Source organism: Engraulis encrasicolus, chromosome 4 (genome assembly GCF_034702125.1).
Source record: "Engraulis encrasicolus isolate BLACKSEA-1 chromosome 4, IST_EnEncr_1.0, whole genome shotgun sequence".
Taxonomy (NCBI): Eukaryota; Metazoa; Chordata; class Actinopteri; order Clupeiformes; family Engraulidae; genus Engraulis; species Engraulis encrasicolus.
In genome coordinates, this window is record NC_085860.1 from 28758644 (window position 1) to 28770395 (window position 11752).

Sequence of the window (11752 nt, forward strand, 5' to 3'; positions counted from 1 at the left end):
TTCCCTGCATAGTGCACTGTGCACCGAGTGAGAGAACATTTTGGACATGGTTTTGTTTTTGGCTCTTGTCTGCCTGGCATCAAGTTTTGCAGGACTAATGTAGTTTAGGCTGTGACTGACTGATTCCAAGTATCCCTCGAGGTCCCGTAACCCTCCATGACTAATGTGGTTTAGCCTGTGACTGCCTTACGTCATGTCCTTAGTCCTGTACAAACAGACCAAACTGAACTAGCTAGCTTGGGCTCTGACTGTCTGGCGACATGCAGGGAAGCTGATATAGGGGGACAAAGGGGTATGTTGCCCAGGGAGACAGCGGCCCCAGAATTGGGTCTTCATTACATTACATGTATTGGGTCTGGGACCCATTTAGGGGATTTTGTCCCGGGCCTGGCCCGGCCCTAGCGACATGTACTGTGCTGTACCAAGGAAAGCCCCTGAGAGAGATTCTGGTAGCAGCTAGCATTGCAGGCCAGGGAAGACTAATGTAGAGCATCTTAAGTGGTTAGCACTTCAGGCTAGAGGGATGACTGATGCCGTTCATGTTATCGGATATTGCTAGAGGATCTGAGGAGGGCCGGATTAAGATCGTCCGGGGCCCTAGGCTAAGGGTTTCGCCACAAATGTACATAGACATTGGCTCAATTACGAGCTAGGCATTAAGGATAACATATCTACCAACTATAAACAACATGTCAGATGATTTTTACCATATTGCATCTGGTCACAATTCTTAAGTTTTTCACTTTTGGCCACTCAGGGCCCCGCTGGCAGGTGGGGGCCCCTAGGCAGCAGCCATATCTAGCTGCCTGTGCGTTAATCCGACCCTGGACCTGAGAGACAGATGTACTTAATATGAGCAGTAAGCGCTCCATGTCATGCAAAACTGTAACATATTCTCAGCAGCTAGCACCCTAGGCTCTAAGAAAGTAATGCACAGTAGGGTAGAGTGGCACTGGCATACTACAGTCATAAAAGGTGGTTAAAGCAAAACGACAGTAGTTTCCCTCGTTGTCTACCAGCACAACAGGAAGCAAAAGTGACCTGCTTTTGAAAAGTTGCCCAGTCTGTATTAACCACTGACACTTTCAAAACATTATTTTAAGGCCGAATAGAAATGGCTGGAGCTTGTGCCAGAGTGTTGATTGTGATGCGTCCACAGCCATGCTGAAAGTTTGCCTTCTTGAAAGCGTTGGCCCCGGCTGAGAGACAGTAGCCAGGCCACGCCCTCCTAGTGACGCATCACCTTCAGCGTTGCCTCTAGTCAGGCCATGAGCAACACAAATCTCGTTTCTGCACTCCAGAAAAGGTTGGAACTCCTCCCACTTTGTCGGGAATGAAACAACCAGTAGCAAACCAAGGGAGGTGGCTCAACCATGCCGTTTGGGAAATGTTAATTGTTATGCTCTTGGTCAGACCAAATCTCAAAGAAATTTGAAAGTCGATGATAATCAGGCTAGTGAGACTGACTAACCGGGCCCTACCGTGACGAAAATGGTAGGGCACTCATTTGCTATGCGGCCGACCCAGGTTCGACTACCAGCCCGGGTCCTTTGCCGACCCTTCCCCATCTCTCTCTGCCCACTCACTTCCTGTCACTACCTTCACTCAAATAAAGGCAATAAAAAGCCCCAAAAATATTAAGAAATTAAAAAATTAAAAAAGAGACTGACTCACCGACGTCGTATACGTTCCTGCTGGCCGTGGTGGTGGCAGTGGCGGCGGGGGAGCAGAAGGAGGTGATCTGGTGGGGGCCTGGGGACTTCATCTCCACATAGCTGCTCTCCGCGTGCTTGCAGGCCAGGCCCGGCGGGTCGCGGATGGTGGCGTACGGGTTCTCGCTGCTGATGGAGCAGGAGCTGGTGGTGCACAGGGTGGGCGGCTTGATGTAGTCTGCAGAGGGGGCAACACACAAGTGAGACATGGATGGGCTTTGGAATTACGAGCAGGGCAAATTACTACACAGATATTACATGTACATTTTACAACAAAATACACACAGACACGTTACACACACACAAACATACAGACACACAGACACACAGACACTGTGATTCAGTACATACATACAGTTCATACATACCGGTATTCAAACACAGATGCAAATACAAACGCACTCGCACTCACTCACTCACTCACTCACTCACTCACTCACTCACTCACTCACTCACTCACTCACTCACTCACTCACTCACTCACTCACTCACTCACTCACTCACTCACACACACACACACACACACACACACACCAAATTCCAATAACAAATTCAATCACCTACGAAGAAAAAGAAAACAAGACCACAAACAGCATTCGCCCAACAAAAACCAGTACAAATATCATTACATGACTATTACCACAGTGTGTCTATAGACTAGCTTCTTGAAGACACTCCATAGTGGCATTTCAATGGCATCAAATACACACTCAGCACCTCTGAATGCAGTGCTGCTGGTGCCCTTTATGTAAGTAAGTCCAGTGGTGTGTTATGTGTTATGTAAACTGACAATTGGTGTGAAATAGGTGGCCTGTGCAGAGAATAATCCATACAGGAGAAGATAGAGAATGAGAGAAGAAAGGAGAGGAGAGGAGAGGAGAGGAGAGGAGAGGAGAGGAGAGGAGAGAGGAGAGGAGAGAGGAGAGGAGAGAGGAGAGAGGAGAGGAGAGGACATGAGAGGGGAGAGGAGAGGAGAGGCGAGGAGAGGCGAGGCGAGGCGAGGCGAGGAGAGATGAGGAGAGGAGAGGAGAGGAGAGCAGGAGAGGAGAGGGGAGGAGAGGCTAGGAGAGCAGGAGAGCAGGAGAGGAGAGGGGAGGAGAGAGGACAGGACAGGACAGGACAGACATATGAGGCTTGGATAAGGAGGAGTGTGCTCCCTGCATCCCCCGCAGCCTGGGAGGTTTGAGTTATAATGGGGTATGGATTGATGGCCACAAAGAGGACCAGGCAGGCAGGAAAGTGTGTGTGTGTGCGTGTGTGTGTGTGTGTGTGTGTGTGTGTACATCTGTGAGTTTGTTCATGCGTGCCTACATGTGTGTGTGTGTGTGTGTGTGTGTGTGTGTGTGTGTGTGTGTGTGTGTGTGTGTGTGTGTGTGTGTGTGTGTGTGTGTGTGTATGTATGTGTGTGTGTGTGTGTGTGTGTGAGAGAGAGAGAGAGAGAGAGAGAGAGAGAGAGAGAGAGAGAGAGAGAGAGAGTGAAACTGTGAGACAGAGGGAGAGTGTGTGTGTGTGTGTGGTTGTGTGTGTGTCTGAGAGAGCAAGAGAAGAGTGATGTAATATGGTCTTCCACATCATCTATCTGCCAGCTGAACACCCTGAGTCCCCGCTGCTCTCCCCCGCGTCCCACAATGCACCTGAAACGTCTCCTATAGGCCAATTCTCTCCATCTCTTCCTCTCATCTCTGATTTCCGCCGCTCTTACACAATCTTTTTATTTATTTCCAAATCATCTACTCCCCTCGACCGCCCCCAAACCCCATTGTCACACGCACACAAAAACACACCTACACACACACACACACATACAGTGCATACTACATACATATATACACATATACATACATGCAGACATTCATACATACATACATACATACATACATACATACATACATACATACATACAGTACATACATACAGTTAAGGCCAGAAATATTTGGACAGCAACACAATTCTTATCCTTTTCCACCCTATACCCCACCACAATGAATCTGAAATAAAACAAACAAGATGTGCATTAACTGTAGACTCTTAGCGTTAATGTGAGGGTGTTAAAATCCAAATCGCATTAACAGGAAAGAAATAGCAACGTTTTTTGGGTGTGGTGCCCACTTTTCAAGGGATCAAAAGTAATTGGACAGTAGGCTGCTCAGCTATTCTCCAGTCAGATGTGTGTTATTCCCTTACTACACCATCACCAAGATGTCAACAAAAGGTCATAGAGTTCATTTAAAGTGTTTAATTTGCATTTCCATATATTTTTACGGAATCTCCATGAGATCCTAAGTCAACCTGTCACTATCAGTGATGCAAGCCATTATAAGGTTGAAAAAAATCAAAAGAAACCCATTTGAGAGATGGGGAAACATTGAATGTGATCAATTCAAGAGTTCAGAATATTGGAAAAAAGAAATTTCAGAGCAACACCAAATTCCCTGGCAGACATGGAAAGCAAATGCTGTGAATGACAGACATTATTCTGTATGTGGTGAACAAAAACCCATCTCCCAGCAGTTGGCCAGATGTAGAACAGTGTCCAAGAGGACGGTGGATACACGTCCAAGGCAACAATCAAGAAAAAGATCAAAAACATTCAGGAACACTTCACCATAGGAAATACAGAGGGTTCACTAAAAGATGTAAATAATTGATTGGATCAAAAATAGCAATACCAGATTCGGCTTTGCCAAACAACGTCTAAAAAAGACATGATAGGTCTTGAGCTACATCCTTTGGACAGAGGAGACAAAAATAATCGTGTACAAGAGTAATGGGAAGAAAAGAGTATAGAGAAGGAAAGGAACTGCTCATGATTCAAAGCATACCACCCAATCAGTGAATCATGGTGGTGGCAGTGTCATGGTATGGGCATGCATATCTGTCAATACGATTTTCCCCTTGTATTTATTGATGATGATGACTACCGACAAAAGCCACAGGATGAATTCTGAAGATTTTCAGGCTATATTATCATGTCATATTAAACCTAATGGTTCTGACCTCATTGGACAATGCTTCACAGTGCAGATGGACAATGACCCAAAGCTTCATGGGAAAGCCACTAAGCCATTTCTACCCCAAAAAAGTGAAATATTATGCAATGGCCCAGTCAATCACCTCACCTGAGTACCATTGAGCAAGCATTTCACTTGCTGGAGGCCAAACTGAAGGGAAAATACCCTAAGAATAAGCAGGAACTGAAGACTGTTGTAATAGAGAGCTCACTATAGCATCACCAGGGATAAAACCCAATGTCTATTGATGTCTATGGATTGCAAATTACAGGCTGTAACTGACTGGAAAGTATTTGCAACCAAATAATTAAAAATTGAACGTTTGATGTATAAATACAAGACTGTCCAATTACTTTTGGTCCCTTCAAAATTGGGAGGCACTGATAGAAAATGTCATAATTCCCTCACAGTTCATCCGATTTGGACGCAAACACCCTCATATTAAAGCTGAAAGTCTGCTGTTAATGTACATCTCATTTGTTTCATCTCAAATCCATTGAGATGGTGTACAGCGCCAAAAAGATGAAAATTGTGCAGATGTCCAAATATTTATGGCCCTAACTGTATGCCTATATTGCATACATACAAAAGAACTACATGTAGGCCTACTGTTTCTCTATTTTCCTCTTATTTCTCGATTCAGTCTCTCCCACAGTCTTCCTTTACTAACTACATGCTCTCTAAATCAAACTTTTCCCTTATAAACGCACCATCAATCTCTGTCTCTATCTTTATCTCTCTTTCAATATCTTTATCTCTCTCTTACTCTCTCTCTCACTTTTTCTCCTACTCTCCTCATCCCTCGCTCTGTCTATTTTCTTTCCATTTCCCCCTCTCTCCCACCAGGGCTGGACTGGGGGAGAAATATGGGTCGGGGCACTTTTGGCTTCAAGGGGCACCTCATAATTAGTGGAGCAGAACTGATTCACCGGTGGGCCCGCCCCGCACCCTTGTGGGCCCCTATTATCAGATTTTAAAAAATATATATTTTTTTAAATTTCTGAAAATAGGGGCCCCACAAGGGTGCGGGGCACACCAGGAAATGCTCGCTATGCCAGATGGCCAGTCCAGCCCTGTCTCCCACCCTGTGTGGCTGCCGGCCACCGCTGACTACCCCACTGACAGCACTGCCCGCTCCACTCCGCTCTTCTCCGCTGCGCTCTGTGTTTGTCTGTCGGGGGTCCTGGATGGAGCGTGGAGATCAATTTAGTGTGCCAAAAGGCATCTAGCAGCTTCCGCTGGTGTAGTGTAGTGTAGTGTATAGTGCAGTGCAGTGCAGTGTAGTGTAGTGTGGCCAGCCGGACGGACAGGGGGTTTGAGTCCACAGTAATGACCTCTGTGTAGAATGATGGAGGCCAGCTATAAATCACCAGCAATGAACACAGATACACTGACATGCACGCACGCACACACGCGCGCACACACGCGCGCACACACACACACACGCACACACACACACACACACACACACACACACACACACACACGTATTCACACATAGACACCCAACCACACAGCCAGTGAGGTGAACACACACACGCACGCACATGAGAGACCTCTCTCTATCTCTCTTTCGCGTGCGCGCACGCACGCACTCACGCATGCATACACACACACGCAAACGCACGCGCACGCGCACACACACGCATACACACACACACGCCCACACACGCACACACACACACACACACACACACACACACGCCCAGAGGTTCAGTCAAGTCCCACTGTTTAGTTATGGCCTCAGAGCGTACAGCAGGACAGGCTTAGTGGAAGAAGAAAAAAAAATGAAAGAATGAGGGGAAGAATAATGAAGAGAGATACAGCATGGAGACATGGAGAGAGGGAGAGAACACACGTGCGGAGTGAGAGAGAGAGAGAGAGAGAGAGAGAGAGAGAAAGATAAAGTGGGGAGAGAGAGAGAGCGATAAAGTGGGGAGAGATCCAGAGAGAGAGAGAGATGGAGAATGTGGGGAGAGAGAGAGAGACGGATGAGACAGAGAGAAAAATGTGAACAAGAGAGGATGAATGGAACGAGAGAGAGAGTGAAAGAGATAAAAAAGAGATATACTAGATGGGATAAATAAAGGCAGAGAGAGCAGAGGGTGATATAAACAAGGTCAAGCCTCTTATTGGAAAAACTGCAACAAAGTCCGACGAGGAGAGAGATGAGAGAATGAAAGAGGAGAGAGATGAGAGAATGAAAGACATCTACACAGTGCATGAAGGTCTTGGGCGGCGCGTCTGATGCTGCGGAGAAAATTACCTTTCGTTATCCGGTTGGCTTTGTTGTCCCTCAATGTCATGGTGTCACCTCTCTGTACACCTGGAGAGGAAGAGGAAGAAGAAGAACAGGAGGAAGGAGGATTCAAGGTTGAATGTAAATTCGCCATCCTATAGGAAAGGAGGTTTATTGGTATAGCGGATTTCTTACACAAAGGCAGTTCATGCCGTGCCATGAACAATACGTAGCACAATAAAGACAAAGAACAATGTGTAAGCATAACAGCGAATCACTGGAGATCCATCTGACGTCATTATTTGAACAAATTACGGTGTGAAGAGAAATAAATCATTAATTAATTAATTAATTCATTCATTCATTCATTCATTCATTCATTCATTCAATACACTTCAATTTACGGTGATCTCTACACGGAATGTAAATGTTACAACAAGCATTCATTTAATGTCCTAGTACATACGTAACATATGCACAGTACAGAGAAAGCACATTGTGTTACAATCTTTGCTACACTGTATCAAGAATTGTGAGTTTAATCCAATAAAAGTAACAATAACCAACGTCACCAACAGCCAGTGAGGGACACACTGAGGAGATGATAATAGAGTTGGTCAGCAATTGAAGGGCCCCTCTTTTGTTTGCTGGGCTGATGTTGCCTTGAGTGTTATCTGTTATCAAATAAATGTATTCATAAATGTTCATGAATTGTGCTGTACAAAACTTTGAGCGAGTGAATGGTAGTGGTAATGAATTGTAAAGTGCTTTTGTAAATTCAGTGGAATAAAGTTGTAAGCAATTGGATGTGTTCTTGTAGCCCATGACCTTGAGGTAGCTGAGTGAGACTCTTCACTGACATGCTGCTGTTACAATTAGTGAAAATATGGCTGCTGTTGTCATTTTTTGTGAAAATATTCAACTTTTCATAATGAAAACCGAACTTGACATCATTGTGAAGTTATTGCATTATCTGTAATCTGTTCATCATTGAATAAATATTCCACAACTTGTGGAGGTTTTCATCATCACCTCCAGGGCAACCTTTCTCTCTCTCTCTGCTCTGATTACCAAGATTATATGACCTCACCAACCCAAAAACATCACAGACACAGACAAACACACACACACACACACACACACACACACACACACACACACACACACACACACACACTCACTCACTCACTCACTCACTCACTCACTCACTCACTCACTCACTCACTCACTCACTCACTCACTCACTCACTCACTCACTCACTCACTCACTCACTCACTCACTCACACACACACACACACACACACACACACACACACACACACACACACACACACACACACACACACACACACACACACACACACACACACACACACACACACACACAACAGAAGACAACATCTACAGGGCAACTAGAGGGGAGAACGGGATTCAACAGTTTCCACTTTCCAAGAAGCTTCCGGATCACTTCTCGTAGTGGCCCGCAGGCAGCCAATCACAGGCGGTGCCAGCCAGTGCAATGGCGCAATACAGTAACAGTGAGGAAGCGTAGAATCAGTGGCGGAACAATTGCACACAGGGCCCCAGGGCAAAACACTGACAGGGCCCCCCATATGGCCATGGTCACAATAGAGCCCCCAACACCAATATAGAAGGGCCCTTGGCCCAGGGGCAAATGCCCCACGTGCCTCCCCTATAGCTCCGCCCCTGCGTGGGATGCGACCCATGCGATGTGATGCGAGTCACAACACAGCACAACACAACAGATGGCGCATGTTTCAGCACACTCTTGTCTGCCGTGCCGTGCCGTGCCTGAACAACTCTGGGATTGGAGAGATACTGAAGCATGGTTACGCTGACCTCCCCAGTCCGATTAACACACACACACACACACACACGCACACGCACACGTACACGCACACACACACACACTCTCTCTCACACACACACACACACACACACACACACACACCCGCACCCCCACACGCACACGTACACACAGAAACAGACACAGACACAGACACACACACGCACTCTCTCTCTCTCTCACACACACACACACACACACAAACACAGAAAAACAAACACTGACATACTTCAAAGCCTTCACACTGACGTGAAGTCAAAAAGTCTTCAACAACGGCGGTAGCACACTGGGCTGAAATTCCAGCGGAGTGATAAGGCCTAGAGGTAATCTGAATTCATTTGCCCCACACCACCTCCCCACCCCACTACGCCAACTACCCACCCCCCCACGCCAACTAACCATCCCTCCCCCCAGAATCCTCCAGCATCCTTCCCACACACACATATAAAGCACACACATATAAAGCATGCAACCAAACACACACACACACACACACACACACACACACACACACACACACACACACACACACACACACACACACACACACACACACACACACACACACACACACACACACACACACACACACACACACACACACACACACACACACACAACCTCCCTTCGTGTGTTGCTGAGGGACATGTTGCCGTAGTAATGTGATGGCGCTCCGATTATCGCAGATTTACACTGTGCTTACTCTCCCTCTGTTTGGTGTTTCCATGACGCTGGAACAAAGAAGGTTTTTTTGCCTTGGACAGTTTCAGGCAAGTCGACAGAGGAGGACAAAGGGGACAGTTGTCCCGGGCCCTGGGACAAAGGGGGCCCAGAATTGGGTCCTTATTATATAGCATATATTGGGTGGGGGGCCTTTCCGATAAATTTGTCCTGGGCCCAGCTAAAGTTGTCAGCGGCCCTGGCCAGGTTCCCCGGGTGTTTGATAAGAGCCAATATAACCCCTTTCATTTGCATAGAGAGATAAACAGCCCTCTGTACTACTAATCTATTAACCGGAATCTAAGACGGCAGCCAACGCACATACAGTAGCAGCAAGAGGGAAATGATAAGTTAATGTCATAGAATGTCAACAAGGCTTGGTAATGTAAACATTACTGGCTCTGATCTTGTAGCCCCTTATTTCACTGTAGTCACTGAAAAAAACGTTACTACCACAGTACTTTTTGAAGAATGGCAGCTTGCGACTACTAGACAATTTAGCAGACTTTTAAAGGGACACTGTGCAGGAAATGGTCAAAAAAGGTACTGCAACTATGCTGCTCATTGAAACTGGGCTGCCTATTGCCAAATTTGATCTTTACATGAAAGTTTATAAAATAATAAACTAATATTTTCTAGTATGGTCCAAGTAAGTCATTCTTTGCAGCTAAAAATGGCTATTTCTGGAAATTCAAAATGGCGGACCATGGAGAAGATCCCCCTTTTCATATATGAAAAATGCAATTTTTCCAGTCATAATCAATACTTAGAATTTTATGGTGGTGGTAAGTATTCATGAAAAAGGCAACATTAGTGAATGGGCAGCATGATTTCTGGAAATAAACAACTAAAAATCTCACACAGTGTCCCTTTAAGAGAACGTAAACCTTTCAGTGTTTTTAAATCAGATTCATGTAGCTGTCCCCCAGGGCAATCTTATAAGGCCAACATGTCTTGCTAGTCAGCAATCCTTAACACGCTGTCCACACAAGGGGCCTGCTTGCTCTCAAAATGAATCCCATCATTAATATTAATTCTGTCCTTAAAAGGCCTTGTGTCAATGGCTACAGACTGAATCTGAGGAAGCTCTTGTCGAAACATGTAGTTCGCTCCAAACAAAAAGTGATAGTAATAATCAGTGTTTGGTGCTGTCTTAATATTCATTCTTTGGCCCTGTGTGAATGTTTGGCCACCATTGTTAATGGGCCCCAGCAGTATTCAGGGTTCCTCAACTCACAGGCTGTAAGTAAGGCACTTCATAGTCCTATTTCAGACCAGAGCAGGGAAGTGGGGCGGGACGGAAGCGATTTTTGCCGGCGGTGGCGAAAATACATGGAAACAGATCTGTCCCTCCACACCAACACGGCGAAAGTCGGGCGGTAGTGGAGCGGGAGCCGTGCTGCATTTGGAAAATAGAACTTGAGCGGAATTTGGACGGCATTGGCCGGCGGTGTCCTGTTGAAATTAATGGCGAGGTAGCAAACTAGCATTGGCTGTGGGGGGGATTTTGAACAGGACTGGCCGTGCACGCCGACGATGTCGGTGTGAAAGGCTGCGTGGAACACACCCCCCCAATACTTGGCTGTCTTCTCGCTGCCGCCACGCCACGCTCTTGTGTGTATCTGGCCTTTAGCGGCTTACACACACAAAGCTAGCTTTTCGCTTGATCGCCTACTCGCCACTCTTTCATGGAACGTTCGCTGAAAGTTCCCGCGGCTTTAACTGCCAATGAACAGGCGAAAAGTACCGAACTCAGCATTCCAATTGGTTACTCGCTTACTCGCCTCGCTCGAAGATAAAATATTTTCATCCGCCCACATCACATCGCTTGTGCAGTACTCGCCTACTCGCCTGCTAGTATTGCTGAAACACATTGATATTGTATTGACTTCATTCGCTGAGCGAGTAACTAGCAGCGACGTGTGTGTACGGCCCTTTAGAGGAGATGGGAAGAACTGGATGTATCAGTAGATACAGTGACCTCGATTACATAAGAAAAGCACCCCCACTCCTGTCCCCCCCCCCAGCGCCAAGTTCTCCATCTCAGCACAACTCTCTGTAACTCCCAGCAAAACCCCAAAACACCATTACATGCTCTGCATCTCCCCCCTCAGGGCATGGCATGTCCTGGCTGCTTTCTTCCACCCGGCCCCATGAGTCTGCCATAATGAAGAGCTGGAGACTCGGGAGGTGAAGTGTTGC

General features: G+C 46.4%; 1 protein-coding gene across 1 annotated transcript in view; it reads right to left on the bottom strand.

Moving 5' to 3' along the window:
* The window catches only part of LOC134448043 (multiple epidermal growth factor-like domains protein 11), a 190133-nt gene that overhangs the window by 1217 nt on the left and 177164 nt on the right, over window positions 1-11752 (bottom strand). The window contains exons 21-22 of the mRNA XM_063197802.1: window positions 6990-7049; window positions 1675-1890 (exon numbers count right to left, since the gene is read on the bottom strand). Of these exons, the coding sequence (XP_063053872.1) occupies window positions 1675-1890; window positions 6990-7049 (276 nt within the window). The remainder of the gene's footprint in view (window positions 1-1674; window positions 1891-6989; window positions 7050-11752) is intronic.